Source organism: Amblyomma mixtum, chromosome 9 (genome assembly GCF_055824585.1).
Source record: "Amblyomma mixtum isolate Tamu chromosome 9, ASM5582458v1, whole genome shotgun sequence".
NCBI classification, from domain to species: Eukaryota; Metazoa; Arthropoda; class Arachnida; order Ixodida; family Ixodidae; genus Amblyomma; species Amblyomma mixtum.
Genome location: NC_143020.1, coordinates 64,765,686 through 64,788,257, shown reverse-complemented (window position 1 = coordinate 64,788,257; position 22,572 = coordinate 64,765,686). Strand labels below are relative to the sequence as shown.

Sequence of the window (22,572 nt, the reverse complement as noted above, 5' to 3'; positions counted from 1 at the left end):
TCGGGGCACGCCCCAGGGTCTCCGCACGACCCCACTACACTCAAGTGTTTATGTTCCTAAGGTCCATAACACTGGCAGCCCGGCCGGTGGCGATGGTCTGCACGGCCAGGTCCTCCGAGCGCAGCAGGGTCTCCCAGTCCTCCCAGGTCTTGAGGTCATCTAGGTCCCGCGGGGTAGGGTCCGCCGGGCAGAGGGAAAGGATGTGGAGGGAAGAAGCGAAGGATTTTGAGCATAGGGCACATGCGGGAGTGGGGAAGGATGGATGATAGTGGGCTAGGGTAAGGGGTGAGGGTGTTTCGGTAGTCTGCGCCAGAGTGTTGCTTGTTTGTTATCTAGGGAGGAGTGGGGCGGGGGGTAGAGCTGGCGTGATGCTCTGTAGGCCTGCGTCAGCTCGCTGAATGAGTGCATGCGCTCCTTCGCGAATCCCCGATCCGAGGCCACCTGAGCCTGGTTTAAAGAATCTCGGGCTAAAAGGTTGGCGCCTGCGCACTCCGGGAATCTCGAGGAACACAGTGCTTTCTCTAATGACGCCCACACTGGCGACCTTTAATGCGGTTTGGTTTATGGGGTTTAACGTCCCAAAGCGACTAAGGCTATGAGACGCCGTAGTGGAGGGCTCCTGAAATTCGACCACCTGGGGTTCTTTAACGTGCACTGTCATCCCACAGTACACGGGCCTCTAGAATTTCTCCGCGGCCGGGATCGAATCCGCGTCTTTCGGGTCAGCCACCGAGACGGTACCTTTAAAGCGTTAGCTGTGCTAATACCCTTACTCAAGCTCACGTTATTATGAAACACAAGGCATTCAAGTGGGACCAGTGGTTGATACCATTGGTACACAGATTGTGGACCACCTAATTGGCGTAGAATGTTCGGAGTGGTATCAAACGATTCAGCGCCTTACGGAGCATAAGGTTATTAGTCAAATCAAAGCGTGGCTCGTCATAGGGATTCGCACTGACGACCTTTGGTTCCCCAAACCGTGACTTCTTTAAACTTCAAACGTCCATTACGACCGAAATAATTGATGTAAGACATTCAAAGTGGTTCCAAACGATTTCTTTTCTCGCGCTACATACGCTGGCATCAAAAATAGCAGATATCCAGATATAACGAAAAATTTGTTCCGGATATAGCAAAGATGGCTAATTACGTAATATTCGTTCGATATCGCTAACGCTCGATACTCATACGCTGCCTCAGCGTTTTACTCTTTTTCAATCAAGGCTCCCTAGGTGTCGCCATGTTTCTCGATGGGCTGTTGTGAACACTTGGGACAAGCGCGGTGGAAACGGCAGCGGAACCGATTTGCAACCGCCCAGAGAGGAGGAGTTTCGAAAACTCGCTCACCTGATGGAAAGGTGTATATAAGGAATGTTCCTCTTGTTACTGTAGTGTATTGCTCAGAACAAAGCAGGCGCGGCACACTTAGCCAAACGCAAGAGATACACCGTGGTGGCCAAAACTCCTGAAAACTTGCGGGTGGACCCGCGATAGTGATGCCGTCAAAAGACATTAGATGAAACCTTCCGAACTCTATACGTCCATTTCTTGAAACAAGTATTCTTTCGTACAGTATTGGGTAACATGTATCCACGAGGGACCTCCAGACTTCCTTGATGTAAAAGAATGATAATAAACTCAAGCCAGCATTAAAACGCCTATTATATTTTTCCGAAGCGCAAGCTATTAACTCCCTTCCAGCAGATATAAAGTAAGACTGAGCTCTGATATGACGGCAAGTAAATAGTCAAACGAGCTACATAGCCCATCCTGTGCGATTCACAGAGCTTTAACCAGCTTGTAATACCTGTACCTCTTACACATGCAGTGTAGGAGTTTACAGGCGGTCTACAGCTGTTTTCTTCTTTCTGGCGATGTGCGTATGACTCAGTAGGTGGGAGTGGAGAAGCGCGTTAATCATCCCACATGAGCTCGTTCATTGTAAGAGTTCCTTCAGAAAAGATTTCGCCTGACTACTTCCTGTGAGTAGTTGGCGGGTGCTCACGTGTGCATCGACGTCTAGCATTTCTGTCACGCATCGTAACCCTGAGCTGTGAGGAGTTTTTTTTTTTTTTTTGTTCTTGAGAAAAGACAGTGCGACAAGCGAGAATTAAAGCAATGGGACATGTTCTAGTTGTTGGAAAGGTAACGTTTTATGTTGTTTTTTTAGGAGGATAGGAGGACAGTCTGAGGAGCAGGCGTCCCACTGTACGAAATCGCAAAACGCTGTCAAAGCCGCTTCTAATGCTGATTGGCGTCGCCGAAAGCAGCGGTCATTCCTCAACAACCTCAGTTGCCATTAACGGATGAGCCTCACTGGAGGAACACTTGGTACTTATTCAGCGTTTCGTTTAAATGATTAATGTAAGTCATTGGACATAAAAAAAAAATCCTCGGATCTTTAACTTTTCTCTGGAGCGGGAATTGAGAGGGAAAGTGACAGCACGAGTTTAACATGAACCTTTGACTACCTGGACCACATGACCCTGCAGCATATTACGGTGGGAAAGAGTGCGAGAGAGGGGACATCTTTTTAGGCTTAAGCTGCCTAAAGGAGTCTTTTTTTTTATGAGTCGTAAAAGGAAGTTCTAACCTTCGACGGGATCCTGTCGTGAATTTGTTGTTGATGATGACGATGATGTGCCCACGCCCTTTGAAGCGGTTGAGCATTACGTACACACGTGTACAGGCCATGCACGAATAAAAAATGAAAAAAGGAGAAAAACAGGGGGAGGGGGCGTGATAAATTTTCAACACAGAGCTAGGGAAAGGGAGGGTAGCTTGTCTCGCTCCTGTTGCTCACTACTGCCGGTTTACCACTGCCCGCCACTCAAAGAGTCGTCGCTTCGTTGTGTTTTTCACAGACGTGCACACCATCTATGAGTTGAAGCGGACGTACGGAACGAGCAACAGACTTGTGAAACAGCAATCTCTGTATGGTTTTTCTATCCCCGATAGGTGTCGGTACAATCTCTAACCTGCTCCCTACGTTCCGTTGTGCATGTTCATTTTTTGATGAGCAGGGAAAGGCGGAGCTTCGAAACTGATATGACCTATAGGGACGTGGCCGGAGGCCATTTTGTTGCCACCTTTTCTTTCTCCTTTGTACGGGCTCGACGGTTGCCGGCGGGCTCTGTCGTCTAGCATCCCGCCGAGCGTCCGAAAGCCGAAGCGGCTGCGTTCCATATAGCATGTTCCGTGGGGGCGTCGTTGCGTTATAAAGAAGGCTGGTTTATTTTTTTCTGCTTTCCCCATCTTTCCATCCCCCCCCCCCCCCCCCTTTCCCGCCGCATCTTCTCGCCAACCATGATCCAGGAGGCCGGTGGCCCGTTATTGAATTTCGTGTCACGTCCGCTCGCCGTATTATCACGCGCGCCGAGGCGGCCTGCGGCATTCATCCAGCTTGTACAGTGTACGTCGCCCGCTTCAAAGAATTCCGGCCCCGTCTCTGTGTCTGCATTTGTTTGTACACTTTTTACACTTTGATTTCAACATGCCTGGCATTCTCCCCTCGTCCATGTGTGTGCGCGTTTGTGTACTTTTTACACGTTGCTTGGACGTTCGTAGAGAATTCTTTCGTTATTTTGTTGGGAGCCGCTCTTTCTGGCAATAACGTCGCCGAGGCGTTTGCTGGCCTCTTTCAAAACATGCCACGCGCTGCTCGCAGGGATTTTAAATTATTTGTTTGATCCCATTTTTCTTTTCTGTCGTGTGGTTAAAAGTTCCTTACGCAAGCTCCCGGCATCGTCTGCTTAACGAAGCGCGACTTCAGGTTAGGGAAGTTTCGCACTTTAATTTCGAGGCAGTTTTGTTTCCTCTTTAAAAACCCTTTTGTTTTTTTTTGCATCTGCTGCTGCTTGTTTCAATTCCACGAAAGCCTCGTTTTGGGTTCGCGGCACGCACGAGCATATGTGTATGCGTCGCGACGTGTATATACATCTTCTAGTGCTCTGTGTGTAGACACGATGTATTATAAGTATTATTGTTTTTTCGCTTAAACTTGCTTTTTTTTTTACTGCTGTTTCTCGCCGGCTCGTTTTGCGAAATTCCCCGAAAGCCAAGAATGCTGCGTCCACGCATTGTGCTTCTTAGAAAAGTTGTGGTGTCGTTTATTTCAGAAGCGTTAGCTCTTATTCATCACCATTCTTGATTTCTTTGGGTTTGGTACCACCTCCCTTCGGCGTGAAATTTTCTGAGTCCGAGGAATCCAAGATGGCGGCCCCCGTAGTAAATCGATATAGCAACCCAATCGGTGATTGATTGGTGACATCATTAGTATAAATCGAATTGGTGATTGGTGACGTCACTGATTTTGTGACGTCTTAATTAATTAGTCACATGGGTATGTTTCATCGCTTTTAACTCTGTAATTAATGAGGCAACATAAAACGTATTAGATATCTGGAATCCTCTATATGAGTAGAACGGGGCACACACAAAAAATAACTAATGAAGTTAATATTTTCTTATGTTTATGCTTATATTTAATTGCTTATAATTAACTAACCGATAACGTCATGATCTAACTAATGGATATATGTAAAGGGCTCGATGAGCAGGATATGGTTATGCGCTTGATATAGTTCAGATGAAATGAGTATAAGCAAGGAGGTTTACCGTTTAAAGCAAAAGTGGCCAACTCTTAGTGAAGATTAACTGACTCACGTGTCGACCGACCGTTACCTATTTCTTGCGCGGCGACTATTCGCAACTTTCACCGCCTATAGGGGGCGCTACTGGAGATTCAATATGGCTGTCGTTGAGGGGATCGCGTAGACGCCGCCTGCTAGTGTGCACGTCGCATCGGATCGCGCAGTGTTCCCGGCCGCTATCTCCGTGTTGTCATGTCTTTATTTAGACAACCACTGACTCTGGGATGTATTATGTCCCACATCGGGGGTTCAGAAACGCTGGTTCGGTGCCTGATAGAAGGGGAAGAAGTTTTGAACGCAGGAGACATCATTTGCTGCGGCTTGAAAGGATGCACAGCCTCGTCATACACGATCCAAGGATTGTGCCTGCAGACATCACAAGTGCGGCAAAACCCGCACGAGCTGTGGTTCGAGTTCAGGAGCGACGAAACCATACAGGTAGGCACATGGACTATTTAATAGCATAATATGTTTTCTTTGCGGTGGGAGACCCCATTGCTCCGTGCGTGCGTCGCGGCTTCGGTGCACGGACCTTTTCCACGTGTTGCACGACAGGAAGTGTGCTGCTTGTATGCGCGAGTAAACAAACGGCATTTGCTTGCATTTTATTGCCGAAGCGCGACCTATGCAATCGCAGAGCACATGGCAAACGGTAAGGCATTCCAGAAAGCCGCTTTTATCGCTGTGGGAACATTGATTTTGTCATCCTCCGATGAACAAGTTCCGAACAACTCAGTTTGTACGCCCGCGAAGCAGTAATGTTTCTTCCACTACTACTTCGGATTGTTTATTTTAGAGCGAAAGCTGCAATAGCTTTGTACAAGCCATTTAGGGGGTGCAAGGGCAGCCGTTGTTTTTTGTGTGGAGGCGCAGACGCGAAAGGCCGCTACGAAGAACGGCATGATTGTAGCGCGTAGTGTGCGATTTGCGATGCTCTCATCCAAATTTAATATAGCGAGATACATGCTATTCAAAACGAAGCAGGAGAAAGAGCAATATATCATTCATTCGTATGAGATCAAGAGTGCCTGTTTTGAACTGCGAGTACTTTTTTTTTTTAGCGCGGTAGCACTACTAGGCGCACTTTCCGATTTCGCGCATACGTACTATCGGCGGCGAAAGTTTGCGAGACGCGATTTCAAGGGAAAACGTTTATTGTAGGTGCATATCGGTACCCGCTCGCCCGACATTGTTACCAGAGGAAGGAACATGCATTTTTTGTCCCGCACACCCACCAGCCGTAAACATTTGCTGGCGATAGTACGTACGTGTTTGAAGCCTGCTTTCTGGCAGGCAGCCCACCTGCCTAAATAATGCCCCGTCCCTACTGTGAGGGGGCCATGGAGCAGATTTTTTTTTTGTTAGTTATTACCACTAACTCAAAGTTTTGCCAATTATCATTTTTAATCACCTGGCAGGCCTTCACCTGGGTGAAGGACCTCAAGGTAAATGCCTTCAATGTAAAGGCCTTTAAACCAAAGGCCTTCATAGTAAAGGTGCTTAGGTTAAATACCTTTAGCATGTACGGACCTTATGTGCTCCCTGTAATTAGTGCTACTGCACGATATTCCACGCTTGGCTATGCTAAACCATCCACTATTTTTCCCTCTCTTGCAGGGCCACTGCTCGTGCAAAGCTGGAAACTCGGTACGGTGCAAACACATGATTGCAATGCTGCTTTTTGCACACAGGTAAGCATGCACAAAGATGATTCCTAATTTAGGAGTTCCACTAGCTGCATTCATCAAATTGTGTCTTTTCTATGTGTGTTGCAGTTCAGTTCCAACGTACAATTAAACACAGTTTGACGCCGCTTCTTATCTATGAATGAACATGTTACTCGTTTCTCACAGGATTTTCGGGTTGCTCTTGAGAATGTTTTATTTACTTAGAATACAATCTGTTCACTGCTGCAGAACTGGCATCCAGAACTTGGACCTCTTCACTTGCACCGACGTGAAGCAAGCGTGGGGCAGACTGAAAGCGAAAAACATTTACAAGGCCAGAAAAATCAAGGACTTGTGCCACGTCCAGCCGAAACCAAGGATTCAGTTGGACACTGAGAAACTCAGTGCGATTCGGCAGCAGCTCATTGCTGCTGCTCCACGAAGCGCCTTAGCAAGGTATGTGGAAGGCCGCTGCCTTCAACATGAAAACCATGGAGAAAGTGATGAGAACCTGTGCAGTGACAACACGGGCTGTGAACCTGATATGGTACTGCAACATATACTTGCCAGCCAACATGCAAAGCAGTTCAAAGAACTACAGTACCATGAAGTGGCGTTCAGGGACTGGAACAGATTCAAACTTTACAGAACTCGTAAGGAGCACTCGAGCCCCAATCTGTTCAAATTTATATGGACATGGTTGCTGTGAGTGCAGTACAAGCAGCTAAAATTTGTTCACAAACGATTGGACAAGATAGTGCACAATGGAAATGGGAGCGAATGCTCCGTATAACCGGAAGCAAGTGTCACACTTTGTATCGGTTTGCACCATCACCAGCACACAGCTGGGAAGAGAAGATCACAAAAGATCACAAGATCACAAAGATCAGAAAACTTTCCAGGAAACGACGCCACAAGATATGGCAAGGCTTGTGAGAAGCCAGCTCTTGAAGAGTATGTGCTGAACACTGCTGATGCAGTCTCGACATTGGGCCTGGTTGTGAACCCTTTGGTTCCATGGCTTGGCTTCAGCCCCGACGGAATTGTTTTCAGACATGGAGAGCCAGCTGTCTTATTAGAGATAAAAAGCCCAACACGTTGCAAAACAGAAAAAATTTGAGCTTGTGAGGCAGAAGAAAGTGCCGTACATTCTATGCCAAGGCGAAAATTATAGCTTGAGGCCTACCCACTGCTATTACACGCAAGTGCAACTGGGACTATTTCTTTTGGATTTGGAAGAAGCCCGCCTTATTGTATACAGTGAGGTGGAATCTCTGATAATCGTTGTGAGGAGGTGCGTGCCATTTATTGACAGCCTGATTCGACGTCTGCAGTATGTGTATTTTACACACTACCTGCCAGAACTTATTAAGTATATGAGATGATGGAAGTGTAATGGGTTTCTCGAGCACAGGACACAAAACACAGCATGGCACAAAGCAAGAAGCGCGGAACGGCGTTCACCGACAGTCAGCGGTTCCAACAGCACCAACAGGAGGCACGCGCTCGCCGAGAGCAGTCCTGCTGCCGCGCGGGCACTTTTTCGTCATTACAGAAGGAATAAACAAGCAAAAATGTATGCATTGTGGTCACCAGTGATGTAATGAACACCCAAAACAAAGAACACAACCCTGTCATTTGTCAGGCAATGTTCTCCTAATACCCACATACTGATAAAGCAGAAACAGTATGCTCGCGTGAAATGCCACAAAATCTGTGCATATTTAAAAAAAAGATACTATGAAGATGGAAGCAATTAGTTCTCACACAGGACCAGGATGAAATGCCCCTGGGTACTTTCACACGTAAACTGGTTCACCAAATTGTACGATTACATGCACATAAAAGAGGGAGAAAAAATTGGAGATGCCACAATGAGATTTTTAATGAAGGCAAAAGACAGCATGGCACCATCCCTCTCGATGTCAATTATATTCCCCTGCATGTCTCCAGTCTCTGCGATTCTGTTCGCACTCTGACAAGGTGAGGCTTACAGAATTGCTCCTGGTGTACAAAGGTAACAACCAGATCTGCTTGCTTCACCTATTTAGCTAGTTTACTACACAATATGTTTATTTAACATGAGGATGTTGGGTGTAAAAAGCCACTGAGAAGGCTCAACGAGGCGGGCGCACCCTGCACATGTTTGGCAGCGGTACACTTGAATATTGCAACAGCATCAGCATGAGAGCACTTTCAGAGGAAAAAAACGGAAGAAATCAGAACGCAACAGAGTTCACACTTTTTAGCTATACATCGATTCGAATTTATCAGTTAAATAGCCAAGTCAGAATCCAGCAGCTAAAATATGACGCCTCCCTCCTGCTAGAAGGCCATGCAGCAGAACTAATTTGTTTTGTAAAGAGTTATGGCCACTGACTGGAAATTTTGCTCATTTTTTGTTCACTTGACATGTTTTATTATAGTTTTTATTAATGTTTGCATTTATATTGGCTCTGGCATTGTCGAAAACACAGTCCCTTAAGGCCTTCCAAAGAAGGCTGGTGCTGCAGTCGCCACATGAACGACAAGGCTGGTGCTAGGAGTGGTCACACAAGATCTGCACCTTCAAATACATTTTTCTGATAGGCTGTGATATCTGAAAGACATTTCCTATATCTTTCTCTATGCATGTGCATACCAGACTGTGACAATGTAATACACAATGTACCTGTGGTTACTTACACAAAAATATAACAAAATATTCCATGCGTTTATTGTTCAGCCGCCACGGTGGCTCAGTGGTTACGGTGCTCGGCTACTGACCCGAAAGACGCGGGTTTGATTCCAGCTGCGGCGGTCGAATTTCGATGGAGGAAAAATTCTAGAGGCCCGTATACTGTGCGATGTCAGTGCACGTTAAAGAACTCCAGGTTGTCAAAATTTCCGGAGCCCTTCACTGTGGCATCTCTCATAGCCTGAGTCGTTTTGGGACGTTAAATCCTAATAAACCAACCTATTGTTCAGACGTGAGCAAATGGCTGAAATTATTTAGCCACAACCTACCCGCACCACTGTCTGTATGCTCATATGAATCACAAAGACCCCTAAAATCTTTTGTCTGCGAGCACAGGTGCAGACAAATTAACAATTCCCGCTATAATAATCATTGCCTCATCAACAACGGCCAGCATTTCCCAGGGCAACGGGCCTTTCAGTATTTTAAACAGCTTCAGGCGTTGAATTGCCCTTTCAACATGTACACATGCCCGAGCAATTTGCAGAGTTTTCGCTGCTTCATCTGGTGAAAACTGTGCCTTCCGCAGAAATGGAGGCAACACAACACCAATCCCCAAGGCAGCACATGTACTGTCGATGTTGAACCCCTTGTCCACCATCACATCATATTTGAAAGGGTCTAGTCTGCGTAAGATATCTGTGTCCTCCACACATGCTTTATCAGAGGCACGGCCTCCAAATGAGTCGCTCAAAAAAGTGATGAGTGCACCTAGTGATACACCAATCAAAACTTTCATTGTGTGAACACCTTTGTAGTGCGAATATGTCAGAATGCGGCAGGACACACAGTGGGACTTTTCCACCTCAGCTTCTGTGCATTCAAGCACAATCCTGACATCCTTGTATGCCACAAAGCATTGAGGCTTATTCTGTTGCACTTCTGCCTTGCTTGGCCAAGGGATAGCTACTTCCAGGACAGCTGCCAAGGGGCGTAAGGTGCCATAAAAATAGCGGTGCACTGTCGCCTCAGACACTGCAAATAATGTGGCTAAGCACCTGAAGGACAGAAAGGTTTTCAGGCGAACAAGCACTATAGTGACTCTTTCTAGTACACTTCTTTCTGTTTTCAGTTTGTCAATATCAGCCACAGCATCAGCAATAAACATCAGAAGCTTCATATTCTCTACACCTGTGAAGGCTTTCACACAAGCATCGCTATGAAACATGTCAATGAGAGTGGTGCTAGGTGCTGTGCTTGGATCAACCTGCACAGCCTTGTGTACAAAAGCAGTCTGGCTCTTGTTGAACTGCCGGAGGGTCTCGACTGCAGCACTGTCCAGGCCTTCAATCTCTATCGGGTGGGCATCAAGTAGAAGAAGGGCCTCAGCAGCGTCATTTTTCCTTGTACGCTCTGTGTCCTTGTTGGCACTGCTTTCGCACTCCGGTGTTTCCTGATAATACAGACAGATAATGGACTGACAAACTGTAGAGAAAAAAGGCCATAGAAAATGCCTTTTTTTTCAATGAATATAATACAAAACTCAATACGGAATTAAACGCTGCAAATGTTTCGAATAACTTCATGTAATGTTTGTCAGTAATAAATACTTACACACCTCATAGAACAGTCATGCCAAAGTTACACATTTTGAGAATTTGATAGTATTTTAGGCACACTTAAACTCGTTTGAGTGTTGAACTGATTTTCCTGATGTAACCAGTTATGAAGCAGGCCATACTGAGCTTTGTAAACTTTACCACATGAAGTTGAACTCAAACTCACACAAGCCGCCGCGGTGGCTCAGTGGCTATGGTGCTCGGCTGCTGACCCAAAAGGTGCGGGTTCGATCCCGTTCGCTGCCGCTAGAATTTCTTTGGAGGAGAAATTCTGGAGGCCCATGCACTGTGCGATGTCAGTGCACGTTAAAGAACCCCAGGTGGTCGAAATTTCCGGAGCCCTTCACTACGGCGTCTCTCATAGCCTTAGTCGCTTTGAGACGTTAAACCCCACGAAACCAAACCAATCAAACTCACACAGGCTAGGCTTGTACTTTCTGAATTATCCTGTAGTGATGAGGAAGAAGTGCTTCCAAGTGGATTGACAGCATGGAGTCCTGAAAGAAACATAATGAGATATGTAACTCAAGTTTACTTGTTTTGCTAGCAAAAAGTGAGAATGGATTCACAGTTTGCCGGATTCAGATCTGGTCGAAATAATTAGTGGCTCAGGGAAAAAAATGCTGCCCACTTTCCAGAAAACGATAATTTATAAAATGCCAAGGAACATCTGGCAACAAAATTTAGAACGCTGTTTTATGCACTTAGCTAATAAAAAGCATCATATCGCATCGGTGTAAAAGTAGTTATCATTTCATACTACTGTGGTACCACAAATACAAGGACGGAGACGGAGTGACCACAACACAAGTGCTAGAGCACTTGTGTTGTCGTCACTCCGTCTCCGTCCCTGTCCTCGTGGTGCCACAGCAGTATGAATTCGTACCAACTTGCCTAATTCTCAACCCTTTTGAAGTTATCATTTCACTTCATAACCGTTTTATGGCAGTTTGTCAATTGCAGATTTTGCATAAAGTGGCTTACTTGCTGCTCTTCTTGCCGATGCTCGCATAGCTCTTTCAGCCGATGCCTGTTTTCTTGCTGGATCTTTGTTCTCAAGGCTCCTCACAGGCAGACGCTGTGATGGCACTGCAGTCTTCTTCTGTTGCCTCCGGGCTGGTCTCCAAACTTCTGGTGCTTGACAATATGAGATCACGTTGTTAGTAACATATTTCTCATGCCGTCATTTGGAGGAACACATTCTTTATGCAGTCAGCAGGGACACATAACAATGATTAGTATATGCCAGAATCAAGGACAAAACAATTAAATCTAATGAGGGGAAAGTAAGAAAAGGAATACCATAAATCTGTGCTTAGTTGCAATGAGCAAGTCTGACAGATTTTTGTAGTGCCAAGAATTACTACTACAGGGTTGTGATTGTACCTTAGACAGTCTTGATAAGTAAATAAGTATATACACAGTGGCTCCTTTTAATCTCACAGCTTCACAAAAAAATGATGGCAATGGTCACATGAATGCTGCCATCACTGAGTGCGTTTTGGGCTCAACAAGAGCTAGATAATGGTCATGGCTATATATCTAAGTAGCTGAGATTTAACAATTATGTTCTTAATCATTTTCGTGCGGCATGATGTAATCACACTCTTGAAAACTGTATTCATTGAATCCTAATCCAATTTACAGAAGCTGTTCAAGTGGAATAGGTTTTCAGATATTCATGTGCAGCCAGTTTTGATGCATGCTGAATGACACTGTAGAGCAAGGGGCAGAAAAAATAGGGAATTGCTTCATGAATACTCAAGAGCTACTGCGCTTCATCAGTAGTTTTCAAGATTGTGACTGCAATGTGCAGCGCAAAGTGAATAATTAAATCGGTAATTAACAAAATGTGCCTAATCAGTCGCATAGACGTAGCCGCTATTTCGCTATCTTGTCTCTGCCAAGCCCACTCACACTCAGTGAAGACAGCACGAAGCTGCAAAGATTAAACGGAAATCATACTGGGAAACATGCTCACACTTGCATAGCTAGTCAATTCCTGCAAAGCAAGTAAGCAACCACACAATTTGATTTCTTTCCAAGGCATTGTTGGACATCACTACACGCGTTTGTCCTCCCCCTCACTTTTTGTATTCCGCCTTCTCAAGCATCGCGGCAAAAGGCCTCCGAAAATTCAATGATCTTCGTAATAACTCAACAGTCTAGAGGTACAATAAAAATTTTTGTCCCAGCTCCGTAGCTTTGACGCTCGAGTGCCGTACAAAAGTTGATGGATTTGACGCCGGTCACTGCGGCTGCATTTTGATACAGGCCAAATGCAGAAAAACACTAGCGAAGGGATATTTTAGTGGGTGTTAAAAATGTGAAGTGGTCAAAATTTATCCTGGCACTCCACTAAGGCCTGCTTGTAAGCAGCGTGCTTTTTCTGGCAGGAAGCCCAAAACGATTCCAACGCATGAATGCTAACCGCGACTTGACTTTGAGGTGGTCTGCCGTTTTATCAGAGCTGGCAGCGCGAACATTGATGTTGATCAGACAGTAAAAGAGAGCTATACAAGGCTCCCGACAAGAAAAATGTTCCCAGTCAATCTATCGCCGAACAAAGAATAATAAGTCGTGCTGGCGTGTGTCCCTCGTGAAGAGACGCAAGTATAACGGAAAGACAAAATATTCACTTACCAGTTGTACCCCAGAAAAAATCTTCGGGCACAAAGTGCGCGCTGCACACCATCATCGTTTTCGTGACAGGCTTCCCGATGCGAAGTTTCACTGTCCACTCCTTTTTCGCTCGATCGTCACAGGGAAACGAGTGCAGGCTTACCTCGCCTTTAGGTTTACTCGATTTGGCTGCACTTTCTGAACTAGTTCAGAGAGTGCAGCACCTCTGTACTCGTTTTTTCAGTGCAGCGCGCGCCCCCTGCACCCCGATATTTCTTTTGCAAAGGTGCAGGTCTAGTTCAGCGCGAGTTCACAAATTTTCTGAACTGCTTGGCGAGGAAGTGCAGCGAAAGTGCAGCGATGGGCTCTTGCATGCCAAATTCCGAGCAGACGACGATGGTCATTCGTGGTACCGACGGCAGAGAAAAAGACGCTACGATTGTCTTAAATCCTGACGGATCATTCCTGCGGGACGGCAGCGGCTACGTTTATCAGACAGCAGGTGAGTACCGAGGCGCGACTGCCTTGAGCACGGTGTCACCGCTTGAAAAGACAAAAAAAAAATAATAATAAACAGTACGCGCGCAGTTTTGAGCGCTATTTATATGTATATTTTCTCTTCGGTGCTCAATTTAATGTCTTGTATTACACTACGAAACGTGGTCCCTTGTGTTTTAAGGTCGGTCATGTGCGGTTATAGTGCGCACGTGTGTGCGGTGCGTGTGCGCGCTGTGCAGACATAATTTTCATTGCACAAGTGCATCTTTGAGCGGCATTAGTCGCCTGTTTCGATGTTATCAGTTTTTTGAGCGACAGCAGCCGCTTTTTGTGCTTTATTTAGGAAATACATTTTTACTTACACACAAACGCAAAGCAGTCTCGGTGATTCTAGGCGCGCATAAATGTTGGCGCTCGTCAAGGCAGCTGTAGTCTGAAAAGCTCTGCTGTCAAAATGGTGGGTAGTGGTAGTGGTTTATTTAAAAAAAAGATAAATAAATAAAAAAATAAAAAGTGAAGCAAAAGAGTGTTGCCGGCCGCGGCAATTGCTATCTAATATCTTAAGCACCCGAGCTGCAGCCGGCGGAAATGAAAGGGAAAGGATAGTGAGGAGAAGTATAGACGGGAGCGACAGTAAGAAAGGGTAGGGGAGAGCTTTGTACACTATTTACAAAATACAAAAGTAATCAAGTTCGCGCCGCTCGCGCGCTAATGTCCAAGCATTGTCCGAAAATAAGTGCGCGCGAGCGACCACTGCGCACAATCACAAAAGATGTAAACACAATGTACATAGCCGCGCGCACATATAGCGTCCTGTCACGGACTAATCGCGCGCGCGACACACTGCACTAGCGGCCGGGGTGGGGCGCCCGGCCGCGTATACCGTCCGAGGTAGCACCAACGGAGCGTTCCTGTCACGCGTGCACTACCTGGCGAAGAGCAAGCGGGAAGTCAAGCCTGCCTGCTCGATGAACACACAGAGGCTCACCATTGTTCTGTCGCGGGTGCGCGCACTGCCGCGCGGCCACAGGAGCGCTTCGAGACTGTCCGGGATGATTCCCAGCGCCCTGTAGGCCGCGAGCATCTCGCGACGCGGCACCGCAGAAGCGGTACAGCGAAGGAGCATGTGCTCCAATGTTTCCACTGCGCCGCAGTCAGCGCACGCGTCGCTCGACGAAAGTCCGTGGCGCACCCGTCTTACCCCGGGCCACACGCAGCCGACGCGCACTCGGATGATCATCGCCCGCTGGAGGCGCGACAGTGAGCGCGCGCCGACGAGAGAAATGCGCTCTCCTCGCGCGATGCGAGGGTCCGGGTGTTGCTGACGGAGGTGGTCGTGGATCACCGCACGCACGTCTTCCAGGGCGAGCGGTTCGTCGCTGGGAGGAAGCTGATGTGCGGCGGTGGCGAGCTCGTCGGCTTGCTCGTTGCCGCGGATGCCGCAGTGACCGGGCACCCACTGCACGCGAATACTGCATCTGCGCTCCGCGAGGCGCTCAATGCGCTCGCGTAACGCGCACAGCAACGGGGTGCCACGGCCGGGAGTCTGCAGGCGGCTGAGGGCGGCACGGGAATCACACAGCAGAGCACACCTGGGTGGCGGCGGAGTAAGGGTGAGCACCAGGTCCAAGCCCAGGCTCCGCCGTGGTCGAAGAGCCCAGGTAAACCACTCTTTGCTGGCGGTGCAGCTGCAGGGCGGGGATGGTGGCCGCTGCAGCGAGCGAGCAGTTTTCGCTCACCACGGAGCCGTCAGTGAACACAAGCAGATGGTCGCGCAGTTGCTCGTAGATGACGGCTCCGGCTAGCTGCTGCACCGCACATAGTGGTGTGCTGCGTTTTCCCGCGATGCCGACGATCTCTCGCTGTACCTCCGTCGTGAGGGGCCAGGGGGAGCAGAGGCCGTAGGGGGGCGTGGCGCGCGTCAGCTGGTCATATTCCTGCAGTGCCGCGCCCATTCTTGAGCGCGGGTATTGACGAAGGCGCTGCAGGAGTTCCCCGCCGTCCGGAGCGCGGTGAAGGCGGTCGATGTGGTGCAGCGAGCGCTGCGTGGCCTGTAGCTGCAGCGGCCACGCGCCCGCCTCGGCCAGTGTGGCCTCGCATTGCGAGTTGCCGGGTAGGCCGAGGCAGGTCCGCAGCGCTTTGCGATGCTGCACCTCCAGTGCCTTCCATGATGGTTTGAGCACCGTGACGAGGGGCAGCGCGTAGAGTATCGCCCCTAAGGCTGCGGCGTTGTAGAGGCGCAGCGCAGCCTGCTGAGAAATCCCCTGGCCCCGGGCGGTCAGCTTGTGCACGGCGGCTGTAGTCCTCTTCATCTGCTGGCAGGCCCTGGTCGCCGCGGGGCGAAAGGAGAGGCGCTGGTCGATATCCAGGCCGAGGTACCGCACGGAGCTCTTCCACGGCAGCGGCGTCCCAGCCAACGTCAGCGGCGCCAGGCGGGCGCATCTGCGAGCTCCGCAGGCCATGGCTGCAGACTTCCGCGCGCAAAGCGCCAGACCGAGGCCCCGCAACCGGTCGCCGATAGCGTCAAGGGAACCCTGGAGGCAGTCTCTCACGCGGGAAGCCTCGCCCGGAGGTCCCAATCACCACAGAGCGATGTCGTCCGCGTATATGGAGATGTACACGCGGTGCCGGTTGCCTGTGGGCAGACAGCCCGGCACCGCCGACATCGCCACATTGAACAGGAACGGGGACAACACCGACCCCTGCGGCACGCCTAGATCCACCGGGCGGGGCTGAGAGAGAGCCGCTCCCACGCGCACGCGAATAGTGCGAGCGTTAAGGAACCCCTGCACATAACGCAACAGACGACCGGCCACGCCCGCCTCTTCCAGCCTCGCGAGAATTACCGCACGGTGGACGTTGTCAAACGCACTCGAGACGTCGAGCAGCAAGAGCAGTGCTACCTGCCGCGCCGCCACGGCGTGCTCGAGTGCGGAGACAACGTCCGCGATTGAATCTGCCGCGCAGCGCATCCCGCGAAACCCTGTCTGACGCTCGTCGAACAAGTCCGCCTCCGCGGCCCGCGCATGCAGGCGTTGGAGCGCCATATGCTCCATCAGCTTGCACGCCGCCGACGTCAGCGCCACTGGACGGTATCCGCCATGGTATCCGCTGAGCTCCGTGGGTGGGCGGCCTGGCTTCGGTATCGGGCAGACGACCGCTGTGCGCCACTCCTCAGGTAGCACCCCGCGTTCCCACACCAGGTTGAGCTGCCGCAGGAGGACTTGACGTTGCTCCGCGTCCAGGTTGCGCAGCATCTGGTAGGTAACCCCGTCCGGCCCGGGCGCTGAGCGGCGGGTGCAGTGGCGCAGCGCGTCGTTCAGTTCCGCCGCAGTGAAGAGCGCGTTGCACGGGCCGTCATCCGGGGCGGGGGAAGAGGCACTGGCGTCGAAACTGGGGCCCGATGTCGTCACTGCACTGCTCGCGGGGCACTGTGGCGCGAATCGGTCAGCGAACTGCTCAGCCAGCTGTTGGTTTGTTTGGCCGCTCGAGATGGCGAGAGCGGCCAGTGGCTGAGGGTTCGCCTGAGGTGTAGTGATGCGCCGCAGTGTGGTGAAGAGCCGTCGCGAGCTGCGATCCTTCTCCATCGTGTTGCAGAGAGAAGCCCACTGCCGTCGATATAGCTTGTTGGAGTGACGTCTTGCCGCTGCGTCTAGCCGATTGTAGACCGTCCAGTCTTCTGGCTTGTCCGTCCGTCGCGCCCTGCGCTCCGCCTTGTCCCTTTTGTCGCGCAGATCGAGCAGCTTATTGTCGGGTGTTGGCTGACCTGCCCGCACCTCTGCGCGACGCGTGGCTGCGAGGGCGCTCCGGACAAGACTGGTGAAGTAATCGGCGCCGGACGCAGCGGCGGCGTCCACCTCTTGGCGGAAGCGGCCCCAATTCACGATAGCGTACGTACGCATGGGGCGCGCCTCTTTAGCAGTGGGCTCTATGGTGATGGAGAAGTGATCCGAGCCCCAGAGGGATGGTGCACGACGCCAGGTCGCCTCGATGCCGCTGGACGCGAACGCAACGTCGATGCAGGAGCCTGACGATCCACGCCGTCGGAAGGTGGGCTGGCCAGTGTTGAGGGGAGTGAGTCCCAGCTGCGTTGCTGTGTCATGCAGGTCGTCGCCGCGCCGGTCGTTGCGCGCACTGCCCCACGCACAATGATGGGCATTGAAGTCACCAACTATGAGCTGGCGCGGGGCACAACACGACGACACAGCACGAAAACACAGCGCGTTCCACGCCACAGCTGGGCGCACATAAACACTGGCCACTGATGTGTCAACACCCCCGACGCGCACTGTCACTGCCACGCACTCCTGAACGTCACTCGTCGCCGCCGCCGTGCCGACGAGCGCGTGCTGGACGTCGCGCCGCACATAGATGGAGGCCCGCGATTTTCCGGGTCGATGGGCTGGGTCGCCGCAAGGGATTGATGCACATGACCCCTCCTCACACTTCGTTGGTGAATGGTAGCCGATGTAGCCGGGCAGCCGCCTTTGGGGCTCCCCATCCCGCAGCCGGACGTAAGTTTCCTGCAGCGCGATCACCTCTGGTTGTTCGGATGTTATGCGTGAGCGGAGCTCAGCGTATCGCGCTGCAAGGGAGCGCACGTTCCATTGCAGGACTGTGGGAATGCGGGGTGCTGCCCGGCGACTAGCCATGTTGTTGGCTGTTTAGTGCAGGAGGGCCTGTCGCTTCCTCACAGATGCGGCGACCCTCGGAGCCCTCTGGCAGGAGCACGCTTAGTGCTCGCAGCGCGGCCTGCAGGCGCTCGATTAAGGCATCGCGTGCGTCCAGAGGGGAACCACCGGAGGTAGTGGGTGCGGGCCTCACTGGTGCGGTGCGGGAACCGGCCGGCTGCTTGGGATGCTGCCACCGCTGCTTCTGAGGCCGGAGCTGCTGAGAAGGCTGCTGCTGCTGCTTGCTGTGGCCCACAACCTGCGCATAGCTGCGCTTGCTTGGTTGCTGCTGTGCAGCCTGCGGCGCCGTTTCTTCACGTACAACCGCGCGCACGGCCCGTCGTGAGAGAGGCACCTCTGACGAAGCCAAAATCGTGGCGACATGCCTCTCTCGTTGCCAGTGGGGGCATGAAGGGTCCGTGGCAGGGTGTCGGCCGCCGCAGTTTGAGCAGCGCGATTTTCCGCTGGTGCACGTCCCAGTTTCGTGTGGTCCACCGCAGCGGGCACAGCGGGCAGCAGCTCTGCAGGCCTCGGTGGCATGGCCCAGGCTGGAACAGCGGGAACACTGCAGTGGGCGCGGGCGGCAGGGCCGGACAGCGAGGCGCCGCCTGTAAATGAACACATACGGTGGCGGGATCGGCGCCGCAAATCGGAGAAGCAGCGTGCTTCCCGACAGCGACGCCGACGTCACTGCCACCGCCGATTCCACGGCGGCAAGCAGCTGGTCCGCTGAGCGGCGCGCGTCCACGCCGAACACGAGCCCACTGGACTGGTTGCGAGGAGCTGGCTCCCTGGCGCACACAGCCAGGCCACGGATGACAGTCGTGGCCAGAAGCGAGCCGAAGGTAGCTGCGCAGCCGGTGTCCACCGCCACCACATTCCTCCGCGTATTAACGCGAACCGCCAGCACGCCTGGGCGCGGGCCCAGCTCCTCAGCAATCTCCCAGCCCTGTTCCCTGCTTATGGCCACGCCGCGTTCCGCTGGCCGGAACAGGACTGTCCAGTGGAGCTCCTCATGGACCGCCACAGCAGCAGCAGCTCTCTGCAGGGCAGCCTTACGCCTTCGCTGTGCTCGGGTTGAAGCCTGGCGCCAGGGGATCAGGCCGGCGGCCTCCAGGGAGCATGAGGATGCCGGGGGGGCGTGGCACTCGTTGCTGTCAGGCACGCTGGCAGCGTGCGCCGCGCTCCGTCTGAGAGCCGCAGCTGCGGCCTCTTGGTCACGTGCCGGGTTTGCTGGCTTCTGCCGCGCCGCGTCAGCCGATGTCGTCACCGGCCGCTGGTCCCTCAGGGTGGGGGCTTGCGTTCCGGCGAGAGCAGGGGGAAAGCAGCTAGTACTGGCAGACACGCTGTTGTCCGCTGTCACCTCCCTGGCTCTTTGTCCTGTGATCGCTCCCTCTGGACGCGGAGGGGGAGGTGAGAGAGGTGCAGTGAGCTGCAGCGCTTCGCGCTTGGCAGCAGATTCCTCGCCCCCGCTGCCTTTGTTCCCCTCCTCAGACTGGGTGGAACGGCGCCGCTTGCGATGGGTGCTTTGATCCATGGCGTCGTCCCCCTCTGGCTCTTCTACGGCTGCTACCACCGCTGCCGGAATTTGGCCGTCGCCGTGTGGTGGCTGCTGGACCGGGCTGGCAATGGCGGCTTCCACGTGTTCGTCCGCGCGCGCCGCCATCGCAGCAGCACGTGGCGGAAGGGCCAAGGTGCGTAACGTTGCCTTCGCCGTCTCCGGAGTCAGGGCAGCTCGCTGTGTTGCGCGCTGCACGCACTCTATCCACCTCTCTAGCAGCGGAGATGATTCGAGAGACCGGTCGCGGCGTGCGCTCTGTGAACGAGGTCCGTCTGGCACAGTCCTAGGCTTGCGCATTCCGCGGCCGCGGGCCTCCTGGTGGGGCTCCATGGCCGGGGGCCACGTGAGGTGCTTATCCCAGGTCCAGGTCCGTTGCCTGCGGGCCGTACGTGCAGGCGATGCGGGCCCAACCCGAGTGCTGAACGGCGTAGCTAGGCCAGGCCGAAGTCGAAGGAGCGTCAAAAAACACGTCCGACTCGGTGAAAAGTCAGAACCGGTCTCCTCGTCAAAATGTGCTGTGAACGAATTTCATTTTTCTTCTGCAGACGGGGAGCGTTACACGCTGGTATTCTCCCAAGAGGCTGCCGGAACACCCCCCTGCCAGGCACCGCCTGCCAGCCCCCCTGCCTTTGAAGACCCCCTATCTGCTTCGGCCGACCATCCAGATTCTGAGCGGCAAACGGGAGGCCATCAAGAAATCGATTACGACCTTTGGAGCACCCGGAAAACAAAATTTCTTATCAGTAAATATTCCGAGTTGATAGACCTTGTAGGCAAGAAAGGGGGATTTCGGTGAGTTTTTGTTTACCTTGCATACCATCCATGTATTGTAGATCAGCGCCTTAAATTTAATTATTTGCTTCATACTCAGAACCAAAAAGTTGATGTGGCGGAGGATCACTGACCTTATCAACGCGCAGTTTGGTGGGAGCCTGACGCTGACACAGGCGGAAAATAAATGGAAATCCCTTGAACGGGCCTACAAAAATGCAAAGAAAAAAAACAATTCGTCGGGTCATAACCGTGTGATTTGCGACTTTGAAGAGTAAGTTAGAGCTATTATATTTTTGTCCTATTTTGCTCTTAGCGCTGCTCTGACTTACTGTGACATGCAGGGAGCTATCAGGCCTCCTCGAGAAGGAGCATCACATAAGCCCTCCAGTTGTTCTGGTGCCTGGAAGGGCACCACTTTTGTCGCAACCAGGAAATTCGGAGTAAGTGCTGGTTAGTGAGTGATAAAGCGTTCATTATTGAGCATTTGTGAATATGTACTTCTAGCAACACCACCGGTGACCCAGCCGAGGACACCGAGGAACCGCCGCTTTCGCTGCCAGCTGCGGTTGAAAGGCCAGCACAGCCACAAAGGAAGCGACGTAGTGTGTCGGCTGCACAGAACCTAAGCCGCACTTTGGAAAGGATGGAGGACGGCCGGCAGAAGCGCCACAATGAAAAAATGATGCGGCTGGACCGCCTTATTGATTTGTTTGAGAAGCAAGTTCAGGGCAACAAACCGCAGCAAGTATAGTACTGTCAGGAGACACCTCCTGTAGAAATTACCGGCATGAAATAAACTTTTTTCAAAGAGCTCAGGTTCATTCTTGCCATGGTGGTATTCTTGTCAGATTCCTTCGCACTCATTCCAAAGCACTAACAAAAGGACATGCAGATTGCTAAAGTCCGCTTGTTACCGGGCCAAATCAACTCCACTCATGACTGAATAATAGTAATGTGTCAAGCAACTAGCCAGGAATGTGGTAGCAGTAATATCCCTCACCTTAACTTCTGCAAAACTTCAGTGTGAACATTCGTTATCGACCAACTAATATAGCATATTCATAGGCGATTTGTTCACCAAAATACTCAACACTTTTGCAACCATCAAGATGACAATGAACACACCATTTGGTAGGGAAACGGAAGAACATTTATTGTTGACTTTAGCACACATCTTAGCACTGCTGCATCGCAATGGCATATCTCTTGGCTTCGGCGGTGTCTACCAAAGTGCGGTCGACATCGTGCTGCACATCTTCATTGCCCACGTCTTCCTGCTGTGGCACAGATGCTTCTTGCAGAGCATCTCTGTCCTCATTGCACAGGTTGTGCAAAACACATGTTGCCATAACTACGAAGCATGCCTGCATTACTGTCTTTGAATCTGCAAGGTACAGCCTTCTGAAACGCTGTTTCAGGAGGCCAAACGAGTTTTCAATGGTAACTCGCTGTTGGCTGAGCCTCCTATTGAACCTTTTTTTCCACGACGGAAACGTGGCCTCATTATCGCGATATGGAGTGAGCAGCCAAGGCATTAGCGGATACGCACTATCCCCCAATAGGTATCCATCGCTGCACAGCGCTGCAGCATTCCCATAAAATGGGCCCTCTCTCAAAACACGGGCGTCATGCGCAGATCCCGGAAATCCGATACACACGTCAAGAAATTTGTTTTCATGATCACAAATGCCCTGAAGAATTATCGATGGCCATTTCTTCCTGTTATTCTTCCATTTCTTCCTGTCGACTCATCTGGCCTCAAAATATCTATGTGGGAGCCATCAATGCATCCCACTGTGTTGCGTGGCCCTTTTCCAGAACTTTTGGCT

General features: G+C 51.3%; 2 protein-coding genes and 1 pseudogene across 2 annotated transcripts; 2 read left to right on the top strand and 1 right to left on the bottom strand.

Annotated features, from left to right (window-relative positions):
- The first annotated feature begins 4,711 nt into the window (after positions 1-4,711).
- Positions 4,712-7,707, top strand: LOC149329394 (uncharacterized; annotated as a pseudogene).
- A 1,662-nt stretch (positions 7,708-9,369) lies between these two features.
- Positions 9,370-12,732, bottom strand: LOC149329393 (uncharacterized). The gene is made up of 3 exons (XM_089559238.1): positions 12,707-12,732; positions 12,536-12,557; positions 9,370-10,452 (listed from the first exon to the last, which is right to left on the bottom strand). Exons 1-3 carry the CDS (start codon positions 12,730-12,732, stop codon positions 9,370-9,372), a joined length of 1,131 nt encoding a protein of 376 aa, XP_089415364.1.
- An 835-nt stretch (positions 12,733-13,567) lies between these two features.
- On the top strand, positions 13,568-21,559 carry LOC149329392 (uncharacterized). The gene is made up of 5 exons (XM_089562196.1): positions 13,568-13,742; positions 20,515-20,761; positions 20,841-21,014; positions 21,085-21,183; positions 21,248-21,559. The coding sequence occupies exons 1-5, from the start codon at positions 13,601-13,603 to the stop codon at positions 21,492-21,494; spliced, it is 909 nt and encodes a 302-aa protein (XP_089418322.1). The 5' UTR covers positions 13,568-13,600; the 3' UTR covers positions 21,495-21,559.
- The last annotated feature ends 1,013 nt before the right edge of the window (positions 21,560-22,572 follow it).